The following is a 27,284-nucleotide window of genomic DNA, read 5'->3' as shown; positions in this document are numbered from 1 at the left end:
TACGAGAAAGCTTAAAATAGCAGTTTATTATGCTAAAGGATCATTTGTGCACATTCTCTGGCCCAGGGCAGTAAATATTCCAGCAACCTAACTGTTCCTCTTGCCAGTCATGGGAACATTATATGAGCCTGAAACAGATTTTCATCCCCAGAGCACAGAACAGGAATCACCTTCCAGATTCATAGCAAAGTCACCCTGGTGCTCCCAGAGCCATGGCCCATAGGTCAGGCCATGTGAGGCCAAAGGGATCAGCACTTTTTTCTGGCCTTCTGCTTGCTTACTTTGGAAAGATCCTGAAACCACATCTCAAAACACTAACATCCCACAGGCACGTTTTCCATTTCCGAGGGTAACAGAGAGAATAAATGTCTCCAAATACAGTACTGTTCACAGAGAAATCGAATGGGAAAATGCTGCTTGTCAAGGTCAGTAGGAGGCTGCTCTGGATGTAAACATTATTTAACCTTTTTAGGGGTTATGTCATCCATTGTTAATAGTGCTGAATGGTGCATTCTGAAGCCACTATCATACAATGTATCTTCAGGCAGAATGAGGACCATGAAGGCCACCAAGTGTTTGATGTCTTCTTCTGCAGAGCATAATTCCCTCTGAGATTTCAGTAACTCTGGCTATGTAGATGCCTTTCAGCTGCCCAGTCTTGGAAGCAGTTCTTTGGCGAGTGCTGTGAACTACATGAGCTCCAGGCTTCCTCCCAGCAGCTCTGCTGACAGCCATTCACTACAGTCACTCTAAATGTGTGACCATCAGGAGGGGCAACTAATAGCAGTGTCTGGGATGCTGCTCATAATGAAGGAGACTGAGCCCAGCCCAGATGTGCTGACTCTTCCTACCCTTCTCAGCTGTGTCTTCAGGGACAAGGAGCATTGCTTGACACTATGCCAGTCTCTTTGAGCAAAGGTAAAGTATTGTCCTCATTTCTGTTGATGTGTCTTCATCTCCATGACAACACTCTGAAAGAGAGCATAGCTGCTCAAGGAGTGTGTGTGCATGCAAGGAGGTGCATCTCTTTATTATATGCTCTGCTCCTGAAGAAAAGATAGCTGGAGGTTTTGGCTACAAATCACTCAAAACTCTTTTTTTGTGCTGTCACACTGAGCACAGGACTTAAGCTGTTGCCAGACAGTGATCCATCCCTGGGGAGCGGGACTTCCTCTGTTCATCTGCAGCCATTCTGGCTTTGTTTGGCTGATGCACGTAAAATCTTCCACTGCTTGATGCATCAGATGGAGTTCTGTTGAGACAGTCTTACACTGTTGTGAATATCATGCTGACACAGGCTGTTATTTAGTAAATGTCTACTCTGTGCTGATTTCTCTGAATATTTTTTTAAGGGTTGTTTTTTTCTTTGTTTGTTTTTTGGGTTTTTTAAATAAAACTTTGTCCAGGATATGAAAGGAAAAACAACAACAACAACAACAACAACAACAACAACAACAACAACAAAAGTTTTTCAGTTGAAGTAGATGGAAAAGCCTGTGATGAGAATCAGTATATTTGAGCATTCTGAAAGCAGTAAAATGACAGCAACACAGATGTGGGCAGGCTTGTATCACAGAATTTATGCTCTACATAGAATTGTAAAATAGTTTGGAAGGGACCTCAAAGATCACCTAGTTGCCACAGGCAGAAACACCTTCCACTAGACCAGGTTGCTCAAAGTCCCATCCAACCCTCCAGGGATGTGTCATCCACAACTACTCTGAGCAACTTTGTGGCAGTGCCTCACCAAACTCACAGGAAAGAATGTCTTCCTAATCTAAACCCATCCTCATTCAGTTTAGAGACATTACTCCTTGTAATGGGAGTATAGGAATCACTGCATGTCCCTGCAAAAAGCCCTTCTCCATCTTTCTTGTGGTCTCCCTTTAGGCACTGGAAGGTGCTGTAAGGTCTCCAGGCTGAACAACCCCAGCTCTCCCAGCCTGTCTTCACGGGAGAGGTGCTCTGGTCGTTTTTGTGACCCTCCTCAGGACTCGCTACAGCAGGTGCACGTCCTAATATGAAGCTGAACTACCGCGTCTGTTTCTTTAGCCGAGTTTTTTCTTGGACGATGACCTTTCCTCACTCCAGTTGCAATCCATGAGTGCGGTAGGTGAACAGGATGCCTTCTCCAGAGGACCGATCCCGGCCGAGTGTCGGCGGCCGGCCCGGTTCTGGTCGCTTCTCCTCCGGGTGCGGCTGGAAGGGTTCGCGGGGCGGGATGGGGCGGGGCAGGGCCGGGTGGGGCCGGGGTCGCCCCGGCTGCGGCAGAGCGTCCGCCCGAGGCAGAGGCTCCGGCCAGGCAGAGGCTCCGGCTCCGGCAAAGGCAGAGGGTCCGCCCGAGGCAGAGGCTCCGGCCAGGCAGAGGGTCCGGCTCCGGCAAAGGCAGAGGGTCCGCCCGAGGCAGAGGCTCCGGCCAGGCAGAGGGTCCGGCTCCGGCAAAGGCAGAGGGTCCGCCCGAGGCAGAGGCTCCGGCCAGGCAGAGGCTCCGGCCGAGGCAGAGGGTCCCACCGCTCCCCGCCATCCTCGGCATGCTGCGGGCGCGCCTCCGCCCGGGGCGGCTGCTGTCCGCCGCTCCGCTCCGCCCGCCCGCGTCGCGGGGAGCCGCTGCCGCCGGGGATCCCGCCCGGAGCCCGGGCACCACCCGCGGTAAGGGGCTGCCCGCCACGCCGGGGGAAAGCGGAGGCGCCGGGATCGGCCCCGCGGCGGCGTCCCGGGGCTGGCGGGAGATGCCCGGGCGGGCGGCTCGGGGCCGGGGCGGAGCGGGGCCGGGCTGCCCGGTGGGGGCGGCCCGCCGGTGGCACCGCAGCTCGGATGGTCCCGAGAGTTCTCCTGCTCGCTTGGGTACCCATACCCGCGGGCGGCGGCGAGGTCGGATCAGACGCACAAAAACACTCGCTGCGTGCGGGGACAATCCAGAGACGGCGCGGAGGTGACGCTGCGTAGCCGATACTTGGAGGTCTAATCCCTAAATTACTCTTCCTACCAAAATGGGTAGGGTTTTTCCCTTTCACACTTTACTATCGGTAACCCATAATTCTCTCTTAGTGCATGGTTTACAATGTGTGTTTTTTTCCCCTGCTCTTTAAGCTGAGCAGGCTCACAGGGTGGTCGCAAGTTACAAACCTTCGAAGTTTGACAAAAAAATCCTTCTCTGGACTGGACGTTTCAAGACAGAAGAAGAGATTCCTCTGAGGATCCCGTAAGTGCACTGGCCTTGTCCAAGGGTAACATGGAACTGAAGGGAAAGCAGTGGTGTGATCCTGATCCAGTGGAAAATTTAAAGCTTTTCCACAGATCGGTTTTACAACCCTGAGACTTGGAAACAAACTAGAGGGCAAGAGAATTTCCTGTCCTGGTTAGAGGTTAAGATGAGAAAATGTTCCTTGCTGGAGTCCCTAGAGCCTGGGATTAAGAACTGGATCCATCTGAGTGGACAGCCTTGGTTACATTTATGTACTGGCTTGTTTGTTTTGCTTATTCCTAATGTGCAGAGAAGGATGTTACTGGTAAACAATATTTTCTGTTTATAGCTTGCATAGACTGTTCTAAGGGAGCTGTCACTGAATAATTACATACAACAAATTATTTTTTATTATAGAATTGGAGGAAAAATAGGGAAGGAGGTAATGAGAGGAGAATCACTCATCAAGGAAAACTGAGTATTTGACATATCCTTAGTCTCTCCTATTCTTGCTGACCCACTGGACTACATGATTTTTGAAGGTTCCTTCCCACCCAAACCACACACACTACAGTTCTCTGACTTGCTGAAAATTAGCAACCCATAAGGGAGTCAGACACTAAATGCCTGAAACCCCTCTAATGTTTAAGGCTCCCTTTTCTTACATGCTATATAGCACCTTAGACATCTCTCTAGGACACTACTTTTTATCATCACAGTATGTCTCTACCTTGGATAACATGTTGAGAATAAACAGTATCAGAGCTGTGTAAAGCAACAGGTACATCCTCTGCCTGTTCTTGCTGATTCCTGACAGTTTCACTGGAGTTTGCTGAGTGGGACAGTGGCTTTCTGGACTGTCTAACCTCTCTTGTGCTGTTAGTTTCACCATCTTCCTCTAGAGGAAGGCTTAGACATGTCTCAGGAGCTGTAAATGCTATTCAAGTCATCGGGAGATGTTTATAAAGATGTGGTGTTTGCCAGTCATACAGACACATGCACAAAAATCACTCCTTTCTGGCCTGGCAGGTGAATGTCACCACTGTGCTTTCTGGGTGAGCAAAGTGTTTTTAGAACTGTAAGACTATGCTATACTATAAATAGCAATATACTAGAAGTGAACTGTATACTGAAGTGTTGCACTGTTTTAACTCTTGCCAAGAAAATAATTGCAAGGTGTTGCTACCTGTGAACACAACCAACTGCTGAAGATAGTTTGTACTATGAAACAAATCTGCAGGCTTTATTCAAGGTTGCGGTTTCTTTTTTTTTTTTTAAAAAAAAAAAGCCCCAGGTGTTGCTGACTTCAGCAGAGGTATACCTGGAGTCTTGATTAAGAACTGAACAGCAAAGGCCCCAATATGCAATTAGGGAAGAACATTGTAAGGTCTGTTTTCCTTAAAGCAGATGCAGAAAGCAGGGAGAAAGTGAAAATCTGCCTCGGAGGAGTTTCAATTAGTGCACTGTGAAATATAATTAGGCTAATACATCAGACTAATAACATTTACGGTTTTGCTTTTGTTGCCACAAATGGATTATTGGATTAATGATCCTACGTGCCTGTCTGATGTGCCGTTTGTTTTGAAGATGATTTTTATCATTGTACAAACCAGAAGCAGTTCCTTAGAACTGCAGGCATTGTTAGTCACCCGCAAGAAACAGAGTGTGCACGATGTGCTCCTCCTCTGTGCACCGGCAAGGAAGGGATAGAACAGCACTGCCACTCATGGGACCTGTCCTCGTCCACCACACTGAACCTTAGAGCAAAGCACTGCAGCCCTCAGCTTTGGTGCAGACTTTCATGGGCACTGTCAAATCCCCAGCTCTGCCCCGTCCAACCACGGTACTCTTTAAAGTAAATCTAAAGGTTTTTGAAGGAAAGAGAACATTGCACCATGTTTACTTAGAACACAAAATAAATTTTTTATGCAGCTATTCTTTTTACACATATAGTTGTGGGTTTATACGTATGTATAAAACATGTACTTATAACATAAAAATATCTATGTAAAATATTCCCATGATGAACTATGAAAGGAAAATGGTGCACGGCCAGTATTATGAACATGTTAAAAACTGTACTCCCCAGTATAACATTTGACTTTGAAAAACTTAGCTGAATGTTTAGGGACAATTTTCATTATTTCCTGTACTACTGGTTCCCAGGGCCACACTGCTGGCTCAGAAGAGGAGGGTGGAAATGGGAGCTGTACCAAAGCAGATTTGCTGGGCTGTAAAATGCCTCCTTTGCACTGACTACTGCCAAACAGAGGACAACAGTGTTCACTACTTTTGCCTTTGATGACCAGCAAAAACAATCCTGTAGATTGATCTTGTTTAGGTGTGTGTTCCTGAAATAGTGCCCACTTTGTCACGCTGCTGCTTTAATAAAGAACTAAAACCTTTTAACTTGTAGTAGTGCGAACTCTGCTTTAATAAAAAATCCAAGGATGTAGAGTCCTTAGCCTACAGAACACCATCTGAACATGTTAGAGAGAGCAGTAATTGATTTCTAAAGTTAACTTTGAATAAAGAGAACTCCATCTGACACCACATGTACGCCTCCATCTGTTTTAAACAGATAACCCCACTTAATCTTCACTCTGTTTAGAGTTTAAGGTATGATTTCTGGTGTATTTATCCCAAGCATTGAAATGCAAACATTTATTGCCTGAGCAATTTCACCCCCAGTTTAAAAAACTCCAAAACAGTCTAAATCCACTAAATCTTGCTTTGCCATGGGAAATGGATTAGGATCAGAAGATGACTGATACATAACTAACCGCAGCAAGCTGAAGATGTTTGTTTCAGAAGCTAATTCTATATTTATTTTTAAATTGTGATGTTATGTCTGCAATGCTTTGAAGAACTACTTTGCCTTTTTTAATGACTCAATTGAACTACTTTAATTGCAGGCCAGAGATGCTAGACAAGGCAAGAAACAAAGCTCGAGTGAAAGCCTGTTACATCATGATTGGGCTCTCAATTATTGCCTGTTTTGCAGTGATTGCTTCAGCTAAGAAGGTGAGTATGACTGTGTAGCATACTTTAAAATAACGGAATTCTGTGAAAAGCACACAAATCTAAACCAAGAGTGCCAGCTTACGGCTGTCCAAGTTTTAGCTGATCGAGTCTCTGTCAACCCCACCACCCCAAGTGGCTGTTGCCCATTCCTGAGGTTGGGTAGCTTTCCCTGGGTGCATCCTTACTCCTACATTGTTACCTCCTCAGGCTGCTGCACGTCATGAGTCCTTAACGAGCTTAAATTTGGCAAAGAAGGCCAAGTGGCGGGAGGAGGCTGCACTGGCTGCAGAGGCAAAGACAAAGTAACTTCGCCTGAAATGCTGAAGGTCCTCGGAAGAGCAAAATTAACTGCTGCTGAGAGCAATTAGTGAGTTTCACCCCTACATGAACAACTGTAGTATCCACACCCTGGAGCCAGTAAGGAAAGCTACAGCACCACAAAAAGAAAGGGAAGGTCTCTTTCATTAGGAAGATATTCAGGATACTTGTTGCATATAATTAAAACTATTTAGAATGTTTTGCATATGATTAAAAGCAGTAATTCATTTTATAGGAGATGAGGTAGTTTCCTAAGAATGCCAGTTACCTTTGGTTAGATAACCATAAAGTATTTAAACCCAAGAAGTTTTCTGTCTGGTGACAGTGCAGTTATTCAGTGCACAAATTGCCACTTGGAATTCATTGGCATCAATGCTGTATTCAAAATGGTATTTGCATTTTTTAGTTTTAAGCAGCAACACTTATTAGATCACTAAATAAATACAGCAAACTTCTGTAAAATAGGTTTTATTGGTTTCTGTATGGTATTTGGAGATTTAACATTCCATAATATTGCATACTACTTATATGTGTTCTGTTACAGTAATGGACCTTTGGCCTGGATTTAAAGATGCACTATTACTGTCTGAAGTTAATACAGGTAATTTAGTTTCCAAGCATTATATGAAGACATTGTGCCATAAGTAACTAGAATTTTTCATTCCAGATTTCAGTGAAATCTTGAGGTCACAGCTTAAGTCAACGTATCAATTTGCAGACCTATTACAAAAATCCTCAGTTGTACAATTATAAATATAAACCTACTGAGAATTAACCACGGAGGAAAGACAATAGTGCATCTTTACTATTTTTTTAAAGACAGGCCCAACACTAAATAGTTTCCAGTTGCAAACTTGTTCTACAGCAAACATTTCTGTGCCAACATTATTACTATTTTCTGATTGCTGCTAGCAACAGTGTGTAAAGCAAATACTAGAAAATTAAAAAGCTGTATGAACCAGTCCTAAGACAAAAGTGCAATGACGAAAAAATTAGATATGATTCAGTGTAACAAGAGAAGGGAACTAATAAAAAAAATCTTATGCTCTGCATAGTTGCATAGATTAGCTAGTTAGTATTCACATTTAAGCAGAACAAATGGTACCCTTTTAATTAAACCCAAACCCCTGTATTTTTAAACAGACTTTGTAACTAATGGGGCACTTCAGATTGCATATAAAACACCAAACTTACAGAGATTTTCATATCACAGTTTTGTTTCTACCACCATACTGGCTTCATCTGTTTAGGTAATATCATAATCATAGCCCTACCTGCAAATGAGTACACTGGAACTGACCTTAAGTCATAATCTCTGGTTTTATTTTGTTTGTTTACGTGCTTTTAACAAAGCATGACATAAACTCAGTGATAAAATAGGAGACCATCCTGTATGTATATCCTTTAAAGAATGTTCATTGTTATTTTTTAACAATATCAGGGTAAACCAAATGTTGAATTTAAAGAAGGGTTTTCATTATCCTAAGTCCATCAATTTTAGTTCCCTTTCAAACTGTTCCATTTAAACATATCAGAGGCATGAAATAGTTTGTCTAAATGCATAAAGTGCAGTCACTAACCATCCACAAGATAGAATAATACATCCACACAACTGAAGACATTCTTTCAAAACAAATGTAATACTTTAGATGTTCCCTCTTTTCTTCATTTTCAAGTCTTTCAATTAAGATTTTCATAGTTCAGATTTGGTTTAAATAAGAGAGGCGTATAAATGTAGTTTTACAGGGTTCTCCAAATAAAAAGCAGGCACGGCTGGTTGTTATCAAAACAAGGTTCTTAGAAACAAAGGAATACCCTGTTACCTGAATAATTTTCTTACACTAGAACACTGAAATTCAGCATTTGCTTGTAATCTTGGTAGATTTCCATGATTGTTACCCTGTTCTTTGATGGGGAGTGGAGAGACCATGGGAGAGAATGAAGGTTGGTATATGAAAACCTAAAACTAATAGAGTAAAAAGGGCTTAAGTACAATCACCTAACATTTTATGAAAATTTGGCAGCTGTACTCAATATTATTACACTATTCAAAACTGTTGTATGCTGTACAAATCTAGGTTTAAAGTGTCATTTGCTAAAATATCTCATTATTCAGAGTTCATAAAGTAACAGCACTCCTATATACATTTCTTACACCTCTATCTTCCACTAAAAAGACTTCAAAGGGAGTTTGCTTCCCTCCCAGTTATATCTTAGTCAAAACTGACCATTAATTTAGAAAATCCACTTCAAGTCCCACATTCAATTACAATATAGAATATATTGCTGTAACATCCAAGTGAAACATCTTAGAATCTTAACTTGCATGTAAAAAAAATTCTAAATATAAAATGGTACTGTAAATGATACCACCTTTAACCTGTATTTTTCAGTGCATTAAAATATTATTTAGTGACAAGCACAGTGCCATGGGTAAGTGATTTGAAGTTTGAATTGCAGCTTTTCATGAAGCACGAAATGCTCTCATATGTCACAGATTTCACTTAACCCAGGAGTTTGATGTTAATACATAAATTACAGGTAATAAAAAATAGCAATACTTCAGAGTTAACCCAAACTATTAATTTCTCCAAATGAGATATACTACTATTACACCAGAAACACTACTTATATGCAAGTCAAAGCAGAGCATACATTTTTCTGTACTCAAAACTGTTAACGTAAATATTGGAATTCTATTTCTTTTAGTGTTTAACAGCAAACACCGTATATTGTAGAGCCTAAATATTTAGATGACAATAACTTCTAGTTAGTTTTGGTGTCCACATACTTAATGCTATTTACAGTACAACAAACTTTTCCTTCAACTGGACTGATTCACTATTCATTTTTCACTGCAGGATTTCTGTTGTCTTACCAAAAGCAAACCAAATTCATTAACCTAAGGAACAATTCAAGTGGCAGTAGCATACTTGGGTCAAAAAACAACACCTATTGTCTAGACTTTTAAGAAGCTATTGTACTAAAAGGCAAACATTGCAATGTTTCTCAAACTAAAGTGGTGTTACCACATCTTGACAGAAGACAGCTGAAAAATCAGCTTGGTGATTAATGCACATCACCCTTCTGTCATTCCTAATTGCAGTTTTCTTGTGGTAACTGCAGCGGCTGCTTCCACTGCAAAGTACTGCAGTTGTGGCTGACTTGTAATGCCATTTAGCAGCTGTCATTACAGAGCCAACATCAAATGACCAGCAAGGTCTCTGCTGATTCCAATTTGAAAACCTCTGAAATAGTCCTCTTCCCACATAATTGAGAAAAAACTTTTTCATATATTCAATATTATATTAGATAATTAGCATTATATATGTATATCTATTATGCCTTTAAATACATTTTATAAATAAATTCCAACAGTGTGTTGTAAAGTAAGTAATGCATAAAAGTTTCACAATTTAAATAAATATTTTTCACATTCCAATTCAGCTTCTTACAAGCTCATCTTTATTTCATGCCTTAGTTCTGAAGCAATGTTTCTGCTTCAATACAAGAGGTAGATTTGATAGAGACTGGGCAAGTCAAGCCTACTGCCAAAAATTCAACTGTCAGTAACTGTATTGCTGATATGAAGTTTGAGACTACATGAAAAATTCAGAACTACTACCTAAAATCCTACCAAGTCTTAGCTAAACAGTTCTTGTTAAATCACATTTAATGCTTTTAGACATGATTACTCACAGTTGTTTTCTGTACATAAGAGATAATGAAGAACACAAATACAAAACAGAGAACAGTTGTCTCTAACACAATATATAAAAGTGCATGAGATGTTTCTTCATATATTTCTGCAAAACATATTCAGCTTTTCCTCTAACTTTGGCCATAAAGAAAAGACCTCTGAGAAAAAAAAACCCAAACCATACAAGTGTTTAAATTTTATGCTTATATTCACTTCAGCAGTTTAGAGCTGGAACCCCTCCATTGGAGCCTCCTGCTGTTGAAACACAAACTGCTGCTGACTTTCATCCACCTGAGGTGCAATACTAGAGTCCTCTTCTTCAACACCAAAATAATGTTCTATGAGTTCAAAAGCCTTTTGGTAGATCTCTTGGTTTTCATGCCTCTGAAGAAATTCAATTTTATCAAGTCCTAAATTCAAAACAGAACATTTTCAAAAATATAGTTGCTTAAATGAACGATGAATTCAAATGGAAACAACTTATAGTATAGCAGTACTTCTTAAGACAGAAAGATGCAATCCCAAGTCACCTCAATTAACTTGATACCACTGGTTCTTAATTTCTTAATCTTAATGTATTTCTTAATCTTACTGTATTTCTAGTCTTAATTTTCTGCTGTCCAAACTCACTGTAAAACTACACTGGAAGCATTTAAATTAAACTAATATCCCAATTTCTGTTCTACTCTTAAGTCTTTCCCCAGCTCTAAATTCTATCTCCACTCATGGAGTCATCCATGATGACTGATGGGCAGAGTCTGGTATCTTTTTTTTATTTTCAGTTTAAGATTTAAAGATACTACCCTTTGGAAAGCTTACAATTTTGCAACTAGAGGACATAACTTCTGCTCTTTTGGCTGAATTAAGTGCTAGGCAGTCAGGTTGATATAAAATTTCTATTTAGTTTTTTAAGCTAATGTAGATTCCACTTAGGTTGGATTAGAAAGAGCTCAAATGAACCCTCTGGTGACTGCAGAGGCCAAAGCAATGAGGGTGATATAATCAGCTGTTTTCCTTAACCTATACTCGACAGCTTCAGCAGCCTATGCTTAACTGCTAAAACAAAGAAGAGAACCTAGAGAATCAACACTTCAAATTATGAATGGACAGAAAATCTGCAACACAATAAATTCCATTGAAGTGTTCAGTACTTATTCCTCTTATGCATTTTAATTGCTTTAGTTCTTCAAGCATGCACTTGATTTAAAAAGTTAAACTCTCTAACAGGGAATTTAGATGTAAAGACTGCTTTACAGAAAAGTTAGTACCATCTATTCAGAAATAATGTAGTCAATTAGAACCACAGTTCTATTAGTTACTGGCAGTTTCTGAAATACAAATGTCTGCCAGTTTTGTTTTGTCAGAGCTACAAAAAAGGCAACTCTCCATAAAGAATGCCAGTTTCATTATAAGCCAATTGTAAAATAATCCAGTCATGAAATTCCACAAATTAGTTTTTCTAGAATGCCTGTATACAGTGGTTCAATTAAAGAACTTTTCTAAGAAACTAAACAAAATACTTGCAAAAGTAAAAACATTTTAGTTTTTAGTCAGTTTTATGATCTGAAGTTGATTTTCCTGTTACTGATGTTTACTATATTAAAAAGTGATCCAACTTTGGGATTAATTTAAAAACGCCTGATTTTACATCCCAGTTGGTAACGAAACTGTAGCAGACAGGATTATGTAGTAAAGTATTCAAAACTATATTCAGGAATGGCTGATAAATTTATGCAAAGCATGGTTCCATGGGACATGGAACTGGGACACCTGTGTTAAGCTCTTCTGAGAATGCTTCTCTAGGAGGACATTTAAACTGACTGCAAACAAACATTTTCTGCATTTAAGCACTTTCCCCTAAATGTTGCATTACTTAATTTGTGATACCTTATGTCTACTTATGCTTGGAGTAATTCTTGTATTAAAACTTTCCTGCAAATTTCAAAATGACTCACAGTGGTTTTGTTTTTACAGATTAAAATAAGGAAGTTCAGGTATACATTTTTACAAGAAGTGTGCTCTTACCATAGGCTTCCTCTATGAGGGCACAATAAGGATTAGTGCCAATTCCATTTTGCTTTGATTCTTGTTCTCCAAGACGCAGAATATTTTCAAGTCCATTTAAAGCCACCTGTACTATTTTTGAATCCATCACAGTCAGGAGGTCACAAAGAGGCTTGGTACAACCTAGTGCTACCAAATACCTTTATAGCAGAAAAGAAACAGAGGAAGGGGAGAAGAACTCGTAATCCAGCACATTTATTTTGACATACAGTCTACTGCTGTTGGTACTTTTGCTAAAAGAAAATGACTGAAACAACAAAATTTCTAAAACATGCAACAATACAAAGAGAAACTTAGCCCAAAATGAAATAAATATTACAAATTACCCTAATTTAAAAAAAATTAATGTGTGTATTCCTAATTGGAGTGTGAAATCTGTAGTCTTTTTAACTTCTTTTTACCTACAGTATTCAGATGGGTTTAATTGAATATAAAACAAAAAAACTTAGCAGGAAGTTCTTTTCTCCAGCAGCTGAAATTTTCAAGTAGTAAAGATATCAAGTAAACACATTAGGTACATGTAAGAACACTGGGCACCATTCTGTGCTAACACAGTCCACACTAGCAGTCCATTAAAATATTAGCATCACCTACTATAAAGAGAAGGATGTAACTATAAATACAAAGACAAAAAATACTGGGATTCTGGGTATCCCTTCCTTTTCCCGATTTTGAAAAAAATTGTGTATGAACTTCCGGATGTCATAACTTGTGTCCTTGCTTCTAGTATGCAAGTAAAATGAAAACAGCAAGGTTTCCCTAAATATAGTTTAATTCAGTGGTTTAAAACTATTGTGCAGTTAGGCAGTAGTAACCTGAGGACATTAGGAGGACTAAAACTTCATTACACCAATAATATAAATGTATTTTTGATGAGAAACCATTGTTATGGTATCATATGCACATCTACTGTTTGAAGATCCTGAATTAATTTTTAAAATGCTAGATTTTGAAATATTACATTATATAAGCAATTAAAATAAAATTTAAAAAAACAAGATGCTTTCCTTTGTTATCCCTGTTATCCCTCTGATAACACTTAGTGGTTATAAGAAATTCAGGATTAGTTACATTATAAATAAATAAGAACACACTTCTTGCAACAGAACTCCTAAATATGCTGGAAAAGTTACCACTTTCAGTTCTGGCTTCCCAATAATACAGTAACTTTTAAATCAAATTATCAGCTACTGATTCAAAGCGATCATTATTCTACAGTATTCAGAGAAACCAGAGAATATTTAATTCTAGTAATTCTATCTTTGCAGCATATAAATAGCTACTGACAGTAGAAGTTTAATCAAACTCAGTTCTGAGCAAGGAGTTTAGATATCTGTTTTAAAATAATACTGATAGTGTGTTTAAAATACAGGAAGAAACCACTAAAATCCCTGAAGTCTGTCCCCAAATATACAATCCTACTGCACGAGTTTGTTAAAGAACCCCCCACAGTTTTCCATTTTCAAACACTGAAACAATACATCAACTGGTGCAATTGTGCTTGACAATGTAGAATCAGCTGTGGAAGATAAGCCTGTGAAAGCTTTAGGTGCAAACGAAGTACTAATTATTTATTAAGTTTGTTGCATGCACTTCAATTTTTCTGAATTTCTACATTTAGCCTCTGTACAGAGTTTCATGGAAATGAGGCCATGTTTAGGATTTTGTTGCTATCACTGTCAAGATTCAAATGCAGAAATCCAAATGCCCTATAGAAGATCCTTAGGCAGAGAAAATAGTAACATACACAAACTTACCTGATCTGTTCAGGGGTTCCTCCTGATGTTGCATTAGTTATGGCCCATGCTGCCTCTTTTCTGGTGCGAAATTCAGCTTTTTGAAGAATTTCAATCAATATTGGAAAAATATTTGCATCTATAACAGCCTAAGAGATGAAATTGTAACATTTTACAACCATTAATAAAGATTTCAGAACACTTATAGACTTAACAACAAGAATTAGTGATGCCTGCTGATACCAAAACGAAGAATATTGCTTAGATGGTGCCATACAAACTAGAAATGCTAAACTGAAATTCAGAACTATTCCAGCATTGCACTGCAGCAGCCATCATAATACCTTGGGTTTTTTTATTTCTGTTTCTGGTGGGCAGAGCACAGCTCACTGGATTGGCCCATTTAAAAATCATACGACACATCCTGAATTTTTGAACTGAAGATCAAGCTTTGGAACAAAATATTCAATTTTATTGAGGTCTGTGGTCTCCATCAAGAGACGATGTCTGTAATTAGAGACTTTATTACATGTTTTAACTTACATAAGGAAGTAACATTTTCACCTCTGACTGAAGAAGAAGGGGAATAAAGTAATTTTGGAATATGCATTCTGATTCAGAATTCTCATTTTTATTGATCAGAACCTTTTTTCAGATAGCTCCAGATACCTGGAACAATAAGCAGGATGCAGTAACTTTCACAAGAACACAACTCAGTGTTGATGACATCATGTCAGTCTTATCCAAGCAAAATATTCACCATTTCCAAACTGGTTCACTTTTCACTAGACAAATTTGTAGTACAAATTGTGACAGCTATTTCTATTTAAAATAATATCTTGAAGTTGAGAAGAAAGCATTTAGGTTAGGTAAAACTATAGATAGGATTAAAACAAATAATACAGAGTCAGTGCAGTATCCATTTACATCTTGTGAAGAAAAATCAAGTGTAGTAGTAAAATGAAAACAAAACCAACCAATGAACAAATTCCTAGGCTTTACCTGAATTTGAGCTCTGTTTCCTGCAGTTATATTAGAAACAGTCCAGCATGCTTCTTTTCTGATAGATTCCTTGGGACTACTAAGCAAGTGCAAGAGACACGGTAATGCGGAGCAGTTTAGAATCACCTAAAAGAATTTAAAAATTGAGAACTGGGTGGTACTCTATATATACATATATACCCTTGTGCAATATACATATATATATATGAATATAAAAGCATTTTACAGAGGACTTCAAAAGATTTTGTGGCATTTATATTATACAAAGTGTCATATCCTGCAAAATCAGAGTTCAATGTTGAGTGTGTGACCAGACAATCCAGCAATTTGAAAGAATCTGCCTTCAATTAATTCCAGACCAAAAGACTGACAATCGCAAAACTAAGTAAGACTGCTTAATGCTAAAATATGAGTTAGTCAAAATGATTGACAAGTGCACATTAATTTGTACAGTTATTTGTTAATTTTTTAAGAGGTAAGGTTTTCCGTTTAATTCCTTATCAAAATCCTTTCCTCTAGAGCTCACTAATTATGCAATTAACATTTTTCCTTATATTCTTTTTTACACTAGTACTGTCAGCCTTTTAGAAAGAATTATTTTTAAAGTAGGAGCTGTCTTCCTATTTCCTGCATTGCTTCAAAATCAATCCCATTGCCTAAAATTAATAAAATAGCTCTTTAGAATAAATTACATCAGTAATACTATCACATACAAATTCATGGACAAATCAAGTATAAGCATAGCTTAGAAGTGAAAACCTTGGCCGCCTTTAAGACTGAAAAAAATGGAACCATAATGAATAACTGAACCCCCTGTAAGGAAGGGAAAAAACCCAAAAAAACAAAAAAGCAACAAAGTACCATACAGAAATGAAGCAATCCACTACACACAATGCTGCAAAAAAATGTTCATTCTTGCATTAACTTAATGCTTAAAATAGGAGCCTAAACTATCAAATCAACGACAAAGCTTTCTAGAAAGACTCTTTCAGGGATGCATGCAGATACCTATACCGGACATGTATTTTGTCAAAGTTTTTACAAAATTCTGTCTTGCCAAGTAAGTTTTCTTAAATCAAGTAGTCTTACCTGTGTTTGAATATCATCCCCAGTAACAATATTTCCAACTGCTCTTAATGCAGGGGATACCACCTTGTAATCATTATGCCTGGAGACAAATATTATATTGCTTGATATTAACAAGTGTTAAAAGAATATTTTTGCATTTTCAGCAAACAATGATTTACTTCAGGTGCTAAGTATGTAGTTATCAAAAACACTGTATTATGTATTGTACTTTCCCTGTTTAGCCAAATTTGACTGCTGCAACCCCACAACCAAACTGCTGATTCAAAGACCGAGCACTTCCATGGAACAACACAATTTAGAGCAATCTGTTCAGCAGATCCATTTTGCCCAGCTCAAGCATTATTAAATATGATATTTGAACATGCATCATTCAATATCCACAGAAACAGAGGGGGTGTTATGAGGTGTATACTATAGCTTAGTATGTTTTGTAAGCAAAATTACGCCTTTTGTGAGTCAATAATCCCAGAAGCCAACACATGAAGTCCATATTCAGCTGCATGATGTGTGGGGGAAGGAAATTACATAGTTGCCCTAAAGCTTCTATGGAAGAGAAAGCAATCTTCCCTCTCCTGACAGCTGTAAAAATGAGCTTTTCAAGGGGAAGTGTGCTGAGCTCTCTGTGCTGGGAACTACTATCCCAGACCTACTCTGCAGTCCCATGTTAATACAGAGATTTAGTCTCCCTTTCCCGGAAAATAATGAACAATAACCCAAATACATTGGAACAGTTTAAAAGTAGCTCTAGCCAGCCTCTGGACTTTGCTAAGTCCAAGAACTGTCTGTGAAGCAATTATATGTCCTAGAAAGTACAACAGTGAAATAAAAAATAAATAAATAAATTTTTAAAAAATTAATTTACAATTCAACATTGGTCTTTGGTCTTTGCCCCTCTATTCCTTCATGTATATGGAATCCTACATTATATTTTAAGGAATATAGAGGAATACTTTGGATTTTCTGTCAGTGTCAGGAATAATTGCAGGAGCTGAACATCTTAGCAAGAAGTTCAAAAGATTTCAGACTGAATTCATGTTCAACACTTTTCACAAAAATAAATTAAGACTTTAGGTGAGAAAACATAGCTCAATATTAACAGTACTATATGATATTTACTTGGTGAGAAGACTTACATAAGCAGCTCCACCAATCTTCGACACACTCCAGAATCAATAACAGCTTGAATTTTATCATTGGGACCATCTGAAAGGTAAGAGAGGGCCCAGCAAGCATCTGCTAATACATCCGGGTCACTGCTAAACAACAGTCTTGATAAAACATTTAAGCAAGGAGCAACCTAGGTTAAAGAAAAATATTGCATAAAATTAGTTGTTCCCCGCTTTTCAAGTTTCAGAGAATACTCTGCAAAGGCATTAATGTGCAAAACTCTTTACTGCTCAAGTACGTGGTCATTAATGAATGAGGGCCCAGGTGGAACACTTTCTGATTAAACCAGATACCAAACTGAAACCAGCAAAGTGGATAAATTCTAATTCCCAGCCTATTTATTGGGAGATACTGTATTAAGTATATAATTGTTCTGCTTAAACAAAAACCATCTACTTTTACAGAAATTACTGATGCTTTTTTTAATCATCCAGGGAGCAGAATCTAAAAGTAATAAGGATTTTTGGTTTTTTTTATTGCTGGCTTTGTATGAGTACTAGCAGTTATTTGTAATAATCAACCTAGAGTAACAGACACAGCACCCAACATTCACTGAATGGGTGAAACAAGCAGGGTCTCATATCAGTCCTCACTGCTGCTGTATCCTCTGGCCTTAATGTCTGTAACTTCCACGCAGAACCAAATGAACTAGACCATCTTAACACCATTTGGAACCTGATGGGTATCTGCTGTGTAGCCTGGGAATTTCATATTCTTTGCAGAACTTAATTCTTTACCTTACATGGGTTATGCAAATTCAGTCTATTATGTGTCCAACTGCTGCTGTTGCAAAGGGCAAAAAGCAGAGGACCTATTTTTATTAGCAGCTGCCTACAGGGCATCCTTTTCCTGTGAGGTTTTGTATTCAAACCACAAAAAATCTTGTTTTTTCAGTACCAGAACAAACACTAGTAAAGGATATAGGTTAGGCGGAGTCATTGTAAGGCGATCAATTAACTGACATCAGAAATCCCCCCTTTTTGTTAATATTTCAAAAATTAATAAGTAACAATAACTACTAGTTAGTAATTACTAACTCAGGAGGTAAACTCTCTCCAGATTAACTTTAATGATTGTTTAACCTCAGTCTCTTCTACCAGAATATGCAATGTTCAGCTTTTTTAAAGTCATCAACCTTACCAGAAATTAATTTCATACTGAAAATAAGAAGCTAAAACTCCTACTAGTGTTTACAATCTTTATAGCCACATACTAGAGAGAAGAATAAAAAAAACCAGTGAGAACATATAGGCTCCCTCTGTCATCATAGTCCGATTTAACTGCATCTGACAGAGCAGGGAACTCAAAATTTTATTCAGGCAGTGTGCACTCACAATCATAGAAAAAAAAAAAAAAAAAAAAAAAAAAAAAATTGATGAATCCTCAACTATAACTCACATTCTCTACAACAGTTCTGGAGAAAATACAGCCCCACATGGCTTAGTGCCAAATGTATAATTTCTCTATCACTTCACACCAGTGTATGACTATTTGTACCAGACTATAGACTCAAGTCTGTAAGTGATACGATTTTATTGCTGAGAGGTGCCAAAGAAGATGATTTTTCAGACAGGCAAGACTTTGTGATGACATTAAAAATATAAAATGTATGTCCATATCCAGATTCAAAGATTCTGTTTGCTATAAAATGTTACAAACGTAAGTATTCTTTAGCTTTCTGATTTCTCAAAATTACTACTTTATTATACCTTACTGAAGTCTGGAGGTGGGTTTTTTCCTCTACAAAGATTTGAGAGTGCCCAGACTGCATTTCTCGTTGTTGTAAGACGATTCGAATTTGTTAACAATCTGTGAGAGACAACAACAAAAAAAGCAATTTCTTATTAAAATTTAGGTAATTTTATGTCTATTGTTACCAACAGAACATCAAATAAAGAAGAGAAATTCTACTATTGGTCACTAGTTTATTTATCTTCATATCTTATATGCTGCAACTATTTTCTTATAATCAATTGAATCTGAGCAGATTATTTTGCATATTTTTGGGATGTCTCATTCCCAAATCATGTACATGCATATAAAGTAAACAACTGCTTATATGAAAAATTATTCAACTAAACCTGTCTGAGGGTCTTTAGAAGTGGCTAGGAGATGCAACCCTGCATGGAATGAACTTTGATGTTTTCATTCAGAGAATGCAATTAATAATAAAAAAAATAGTTCCATAAAAAGCTGTAACTTGGAAGATCTTGTAAAGAAAATTAACACATTAGTTCTGTTTTTGCCAAATAGAACGTGAAAGATTCAACACCTGAAAAATCAGGATTACTTTCAAATACATACCAAAATGTCTAAAATGTTAATTCTTTAAGTCCTTGGTGAAAGTAATCACGTTCTCCTCTGCTATTCTAAGCTATTTTACAAATGTTTTAAGTTGTTTTATTACTTTAAGAGGTAATAAACTGAGCAAATTTGTGCTGTGTAAATTTTTCCCTGTGATGAAAATACTACAATAAGCACATAGTAAATGCTGGAATGATATTCTCAGTGAAATCTTCTAGTGGAACATAGGTCATGTAACAACTACTCTGTCAGCTCATCTCAGCAAGCAAACAGACAAATAGGAATGCTAGAGCTTGGAGCTACTGAACAAAGGTGGAAAAACAGCCTATTGCCTAGGCAGATGGAACCATACAAATACAAGTAGGAATTAAATCATATCTCCCACCACATACACTCAGAAATCTGACAACATAGAATTGGCACAAAACAGAAATTTCATACCTGTGAAATGACACTTCTCTCCTTTTGCAAACACTGAAAAGCTTCCAGTCATGGACTAATTAATTAAAGATATGCATGAAGCTCATGTAATCCAAAACATTAAATTGCTTATCATATTGTTACGATTCTCAATTTAGACAAAAAAAAAAAATCTTTTCAAGTAAATTCTAAGTTGAAGCTTTCATTTATCTATATGTGAACAATATATTATAGTATTAGTTTGTAATACTTACTCCAAAAGAGGTGGCAATATTCCACAGTTCAAAACAAAGTCTCTGCATTCTGCATTATCACCAGCAATGTTCCCAAGAGCCCACACTGCCTTAAAAAGCAAAGCATCCAAGTGAATTTATACATGCTTGCAAATCAACTTTTACAGATATTCTGAAATTTTTACAGCAAATATTATAGAATAGAAAAAAAAATCCATGAGGGAAAAAATAGTAAATTTTTGTCTTCCTGGAAGAAGACCAACTAGCTAGTAGGCAAAGGGGGTTCAAAGCCTCTCTAACCCCACACACCCCCAAACTGGCCTTCTTAACTGAAGTTCAAATAGTTACAAATCCCTCAAGAAGACAGTTACCTGCTCTTGTACATCTTCATGTTCTGAGCTAAGCAACTTAATAAAAATTGGAACAGCTCCAGTTTCAATTACAACTTTGGTGTGTAAGAAAGTTCCAGATGCTATGTTTGTCAAAGCCCAAGCTGCTTCAAACTGTTGAGGAACACAAACATAATTCTGTTAAACCACTCAGCAGTAAAACTTAAAATCATGACATGAAGTTTGACATAAGAGTTTCAGATGTTAATTTTCCAACTTTTTACCTTTCCACTGATATGTAATTACTATTATAGTACTCTCTATACAATAAAATACCTGACATTGACAAACTCTCTATTTAGTAAGACCCTTCAGCAACTACATAATTTTTAGGTTTTGGCTTACAGAACTAAGAAAGATTTCGAACCACTGTTAAGTAGTACAAATACCTTTTGTTCAGTCAGTATTGAGTTAATTCTTCTAGAACAAATGTGCATGAAGCCAAAGTGTTATTCCCATGGGGGAGTAGACAGAACTGGTTACTCCTATCATTAATTCGATATTTCTCAGAGATTTTCTAAAAACATTTCAAATAAGTCTTTCAGTTTCCTGTAATTTTTCTTTGCTAAGGTTTCAGCTGAAAAATACTACAGTATATTCAACACTTAATGAGACAGATTCTGCTCATACATCATTGCTGATGATCTTAATATATCACTCTGTAAATCTTCTTGAACACCTTCTGCTTTCAACACTCAAAATATTGTTCAGCTGAATACATGACCCTAAAGATTACTATGAAATTCACAAAGTCAAGTCACATTTTTAGCAGTAATAATGAAAACATATGGCTTCAGTGGTAAACAATAATTATATTTGGTTACTAAAAAACCCCACCAAACAAAACGTGCCTTCCAAAGCTCTTTTTAGAAGATTTCTTTTCCCATTCCAAACCCACAATCAGTATGAGCCGAACTCACTTGCAGAGTGTAATTTTCACTCCTCTCTAGAAATTTCACAAATCTCTGTACTACTCCTGGTTTTTGAATGACTTCATCTATAGGTGGATTAGGCTCTAGGGAATAAAAACAAACACATCTGTGTAGAAAGACCAAATAAATTACTTTTTCAGTATGACAAAAACAATGAATACGATTTGAAGATCATAATTTCATTCAATCACTTTCTTTCCAAAAGGAGTTACAATCTTTTCTCTTGAAAAGACTGCAGGATCTTCTCTATGAAGTGCTACAATGTAGTAAACACCCTGTGACATATAACAGTAACACATACTATTATCCATTTGCACCTTAGTAACACATCACAAAACACTGTTCCTTCCACCACTAGCTCAGGTTGGTGGAAGAGCCATTATGGTTACTGGATACTATTTTAAAAGACCAAGCTCACCTTTACCCATCATGCTATACACATACCAGTGTCACCTTAAGACTGCATGTTCTACAGCCCCAACAAAAACAAGCTACAGCTCTTCTTTGCCAGCCATGTAATTTTTTCCCCTTGAGTAGAGAATGGGAATGAGAAGCTAAATCACTGCAACAATTACTCTAAGTATGTTAATGCGCAGCTAGTTACTGCCCTGAACACCTCAATCAAAAACATCCTTGTTTTTCACTTCGTCTGAAAAACTTAACATCAAAATAATGACAATTGCTGTATCTAGCCTTTAGGTCAGAAGAGATTTGGCAGAGTTTCTTTATAAACAGAACTACAAGTTTCTGCAAGATCTATTTTAAACTGAAACATAACTAATGGTTAACTGACTATAATTCATAACACAGAAGGAAGCAAATAGAAAAAACAATGTTTACCTACCTTTAGAGAGCAATTTTCTGAATTTCTGAGTTGCTGTGAGCTGTTGATCAGGATCATCTGAAAAAATCATCTGTACCATATCTACCGTAATAACTTCTTCCTAAAATTGCAAAGAAGGTTTCTTGTAGTATAGTACTATGCACACTAATAGATACCATTCTAAACAGACTCTGAAGTATTTACCTCTGGAATAGGAACAGTAGAGCTGACATCAGGATCCTGAATTGGGCTTTCTACCATGGACTCTTCATTTCCCGGGAGAGACACATTTCGGCGTTTAAACAGCTGAACAAAGGTGAAATTTTTAGGACACATTAGAAGTTACCAAAGTGTGGGTACTGATGACATACACTTGAATAAATACTTTCACCAATACCAGTTAAAGAATTTTACCTACTCATACTTCCTATTCACCCATGCAAAGGGAATTCTATACAAAAGTTTAGATAACATAAAGGAGAAAAACTATCATATCTGTGTCTTGAGAAACTTCACAGCAACATTTCAGACAGACATTTAGAACTAAATTCTTATTAGTTATAATTTGTTATAAAGATCCATAATTTTTTCCACAAGAAAAATAAGATACAGATATTTTTTGCTTTTAGTCTTTTATCCCTTATAATTAGCATGCATTTTAAACAAAAATTAGTATTCTACAAGCTCTTTTCCCCTTTCTTAGTTTATAGGCTAAAAACATCAATACATAGGCAATGTTTGTGTTTCAGCACACTTCATTCCTCCCTTCTACACAAGACTACTACTAAGCAGCACCTGTGTTTTATAGCCAGCTGAGGAAAGGTTAAACCAGAAACGTAATTTTCATTTGGATGAGAAAAAAAATAGTGTAGCTTCAAGATGAACTTCCAAACCACGTAATGTTAAACAATCTCTGTCCAAAAATCATTTTACAACTGGCTGCATGCACTGTCTATGCTCAGAATACACACCAGCAATACAGTACTTAATAAATTAAATTCAACTAGTGCCTCTGCATTTTCTGGCATACAAGCAAAACATTCCCATTGACCTATTCTCTTCTAGAATGCAAATCTAAATTTTTATCTTTATTCCAGTACTACACTTACAACCAGTGTAACCAACAATTCTAAGAACATTACATTTGTACCTTTAGAAAGAAATTATAGACTCACAGTCCACTGACTGAGATTTCAACTGTAAGTATAATAATGAAACCACCTATAAATCCTGAGAATTTTGTCTTTTAGGTGTCTACAGACCTAGGTTTCTGCAGTTCTACGTGTCCTAAACTGCAGAAAAACTCCACATTTATAGCCAGCTATATTTCAATAGGAACCTAAACCACGACATTCTCCCCCCTGTTTAATGCATTTATAGGTTGGGTATAATTCTGGACACAAAACAACTACAGAATCCTGAATGCAAATGAGGCTTAATTCCATTTACACACAAAGGAAGAAGATACAACATTCCACTTCTGGAAGACCAGCCATTCCTTCTAGCACTCAACAAGGACACAGAAGTTCTTGGTTGAAAAGTGTAAACTTTTTTTGTTTGGTCTACTAGTGACAATTTCTTCTAGAGCACAAGTGGTCTCATCTCCCTGCACAAACTCATTCTCAGGTCAGGAAGAATTGAAAAACACTGGTCCAACAGTGCATAACAGTAGTCTCATTGTTACAACAGTCAGCAAGGGAGAAGAAACACCCATTATTTTCATCATTTATCTAGGGAGCACTTACTACAAAATATGTAAACAAAACTTTCAGCAGAACTGCAATGGAATTACTCAGTCACAGGTAAGTGCTCCAGAACCACACCACTTGTGACTCTTACTCCCCTGGCCCAAATAATTTAAATTCTTTTTCCATGCACCACTTTCTCAGTAGAAGTGTAAGCATTCTCACCTCAGAGCAGACTGTAGATTAGAACACAGGACGGTCTCTAGGTTGTGGGAGACAAACTCATACACTTTAGACAAAACAGAAAAACAAACTACATTCCTTACCTTTCTGGCAAGAAACTACTAAACATTTTGTGAAGAGGAACTATGACAAACTATTAAATAATACAATGTTCCACATACTCTGATCACTAAAAATTCAATGAAAACAACGGCGAATGTTTGTATAATAGTTCAGGGATGCTTAGGCGATTTGAAGCAAGGTATCAAAGATGAAAATAATCCTTTCCCATCACACAGCAAAACTTTGACCCCAGCTGTGGCAGAGAATGCAAGGTTTCAAATTCTTACTGGAAATATGAGTGTTCTTTCGGTCTAGTCTCACATGTTTAAACCTAGACTATGGATTAAAATTAGAAGTCATAGCTCTCTCCTCTGTGAGCCCTAGTAACTTAAAATGGCTTCTGTTAATTTTTTTTATGATTCTATTGAGAGGTGCCTGGTGCTTCCCACAATTGCAAAGAAAACAGACATTCAATCTGGCACTCCTGGATTCCACTCCAGAGGACGAGTAGGCTCAAGTCCTTTCAGGCCCCTGAACATAGCTCCACAGGCACTGAACAGTGAACAGCTCACCAAGATGCTTACCTGCTCTTCTCTTTTTTGTTTCCGAAGCTGGATTCCTTCCTCCTCTCTTCTCCTGCGCATTTCTTGGGGATTAAGTGCATTATTCTTGTAGCTTTTCATTCGGAAGTTATCTTTACCGGGGCTTGCCATGTTGTCTATTGAAAAAATACAAAATTATTCCGAAAGGCCAAACCTGCCATCTCTTGTACTACGAAAATATCTACAGCAAGTGCTATATACTCCTGCATCAGTCTGCAATACCCAGTTCATCAAAAAAAAAATATTTAATGCAGAAATCACAGAAAACCTATGCCTAGATAAGCATTTCCAAACTGCAGATTAAACTACAGCTCATCTCAAGGATCAGATACAGCACTAGAGTGCATAATACTGTAAAAAGAAACTATGCATCTTATAAGGAAACTGAAAAAAAAAAACCCCAAAGATAATATGCCACAAAGTTTTGATTCTGTCAGTGAAGAAGCAAAGAAATTTCCTTCCTTCTCTCATAAAGATGACGTTCAATATATTACAAATCAGGACAAACCCAAGAAGATAACCTGTAGTAATTACTGCTTCATTTAATACCTTATGGCATTGTTTCACTATCTCACAAACATAACAGAATCTAAGGGCTACGCTTTTTCTTCTAATCTGTGTGCAGAAAAATAATGTAAGGGTCAGTAGCACCCAGACAGGCATACTCTTCTTAATTTTAAACTAACAAAATTATTGTTTCATTCTAATTACTGGCTCTTTTAATGGATTTAGAAGATTAGAATCTGACTGTCATTTCAGGTACATCAACTGTGGAAAGATAAAAGTGACAGTTCATGATTCTGTCACCAGAATGATCAGAGTGGAAAAGGTAGCATGGTGCCTTTTTTTAAAGCTAGAACCGAAGCCTTTATCTGAGAAACAACTCCCAAAAACACGACTTTACAGAAACTATCACTCGTCTGGAATTCTTCTACAAGAAGAAAACATGTAAACTACAGCTCCTGAGCTGTGCACAGTTCTCTGGCAACTTCCATGCTGAGACAATTTGTTTTGGGGTTTTTGTTTTTTTTTTTTACCAGTAGTACCAAGGACCACTAAGCAATAAACACAAGCTATGAGAGGAAAACAGACTGCAGACTTAGGCTGACATCGAGACAAAACACTACAAGGGCTCGGCAGCCTGTTTCACTCCAGTATTTGCCTCACAAGAACCTAAGTAAACTACTAACGTGTCTGCATAACAAGGCTAAGTGTGCCACTTTCTAAGGCAAATATCTTGCAACAGTCATGTAACTTCATTTCCCATCAATGCTACTGGATTATCTAGTCCTAGAACACCATCTCTTTCTTAATCGTTCATGCCTTACTAATTTAATTGTGCCAATAAAACTGTCAGGCCAAGAAATCGACTGAACAGGAGAAATGCACATTCAAAGTAACCCAGTCACCTGTTCCCTGAAGAGTTACAGAGGGTCAACTGGAAGGAAGGTCTCAGCAAAACTGTTTTTAAAGAGAAAAGCTGAGAAATGTATAGCTTCAGTCCCCCCAGAAGGCTTTCAATAGAGACATCGTAAGAGCAAGAAGTCTGTCACTCCCTGATTTCACACTTTCTGCATCTAGATCCAAGCAAGTCTGCATTTCTCTGCTAAAAAAACTACACCCGTTTTAACATCAAATCCCTCCACCCACCACATCATGCACTGCACCCACTTGTTGTGCATAGTCTAAGACCTATCACACTACATTTCTTCTTTTCTCCTTGTCTACATAAGGCTCACTAAACACGGCGCCTCGCTGTCCCTCCGGCCCCTCCGCGGCCGGACGCTGCCCACAGGCTTCGCACCGACCTAGCCCGGAAGGACTGACCGGTCCGAGACCGCCAGGACTGACTGACCTGTCAGCCCGAGAGGCCGGACACTCACACACCCACCCAGCCCGGCTACACACAGCGAGCAGCGACGCTCTTCACTCACGTCCCCAGCAGAAGGGGCGGAAAGCCCCCTCCATCGGCAGCAAGGCGGGGAAGGGGGAGGGCGGCAGAGCCCTCTTGGCTAAGGAAGCGGACACCCCGTCCCAGCCCCGACCGAGCTGCCATGTGGGCAATTCCCCGCCGCAGCCAGCGGCAGACCGGCCTACAGCGGGCAACCCGCCCCACAAACGGTGCAGCCCCTGCCGCCCCTACCCTCCAGCTCCCAGCGCTTTTCCCTCCTTACCCATCGCGGCGGGCACGCCCGGCGCCGGGCGCCGTCCAAAGGCGAGATCGCCGCTCCGAAGCGTTCCGCACCGGCGGCAGACACCGATGCAAGATGGCGGACGCCGCCCCGCCGCGCGCGCCGCACTGGCCGGGGGGCGGGGCCCACCCTTCC

General features: G+C 38.3%; 2 protein-coding genes across 2 annotated transcripts; one reads left to right on the top strand and one right to left on the bottom strand.

The window, feature by feature from the left end:
- Positions 1 to 2,282: 2,282 nt before the first annotated feature.
- Positions 2,283 to 8,485, top strand: FAM162B (family with sequence similarity 162 member B). The gene is made up of 5 exons (XM_058834616.1): positions 2,283 to 2,368; positions 2,451 to 2,649; positions 3,091 to 3,202; positions 6,100 to 6,208; positions 6,416 to 8,485. The coding sequence occupies exons 2-5, from the start codon at positions 2,532 to 2,534 to the stop codon at positions 6,512 to 6,514; spliced, it is 438 nt and encodes a 145-aa protein (XP_058690599.1). The 5' UTR covers positions 2,283 to 2,368; positions 2,451 to 2,531; the 3' UTR covers positions 6,515 to 8,485.
- KPNA5 (karyopherin subunit alpha 5) lies at positions 6,979 to 27,267 on the bottom strand. The gene is made up of 14 exons (XM_058834613.1): positions 27,132 to 27,267; positions 24,940 to 25,073; positions 22,590 to 22,691; positions 22,407 to 22,506; positions 21,551 to 21,645; positions 20,613 to 20,744; positions 20,263 to 20,351; positions 18,994 to 19,093; positions 17,251 to 17,414; positions 16,118 to 16,196; positions 15,029 to 15,154; positions 14,048 to 14,175; positions 12,252 to 12,430; positions 6,979 to 10,636 (listed from the first exon to the last, which is right to left on the bottom strand). Exons 1-14 carry the CDS (start codon positions 27,133 to 27,135, stop codon positions 10,449 to 10,451), a joined length of 1,620 nt encoding a protein of 539 aa, XP_058690596.1. The 5' UTR covers positions 27,136 to 27,267; the 3' UTR covers positions 6,979 to 10,448.
- Positions 27,268 to 27,284: the final 17 nt, after the last annotated feature.

This window comes from Poecile atricapillus, chromosome 3 (assembly GCF_030490865.1).
Source record: "Poecile atricapillus isolate bPoeAtr1 chromosome 3, bPoeAtr1.hap1, whole genome shotgun sequence".
Taxonomy (NCBI): domain Eukaryota; kingdom Metazoa; phylum Chordata; class Aves; order Passeriformes; family Paridae; genus Poecile; species Poecile atricapillus.
This window is presented reverse-complemented; position numbering and strand designations above follow the sequence as displayed.

Bases quoted from the DNA above. Each gene is read 5' to 3' on its own strand.
- FAM162B (XM_058834616.1), top strand. From the start codon at position 2,532: ATGCTGCGGGCGCGCCTCCGCCCGGGGCGGCTGCTGTCCGCCGCTCCG. The intron at 2,650-3,090 runs GTAAGGGGCTGC...CTGCTCTTTAAG, and splicing joins GAGCCCGGGCACCACCCGCG to CTGAGCAGGCTCACAGGGTG. The intron at 6,209-6,415 runs GTGAGTATGACT...TTACCTCCTCAG, and splicing joins TGATTGCTTCAGCTAAGAAG to GCTGCTGCACGTCATGAGTC.
- KPNA5 (XM_058834613.1), bottom strand. The intron at 19,094-20,262 runs GTAAGTATTACA...TGTCTCTCACAG, and splicing joins ATATTGCCACCTCTTTTGGA to ATTGTTAACAAATTCGAATC. The intron at 15,155-16,117 runs GTAAGACTACTT...AAATTCTTTTAG, and splicing joins GGGATGATATTCAAACACAG to GTGATTCTAAACTGCTCCGC.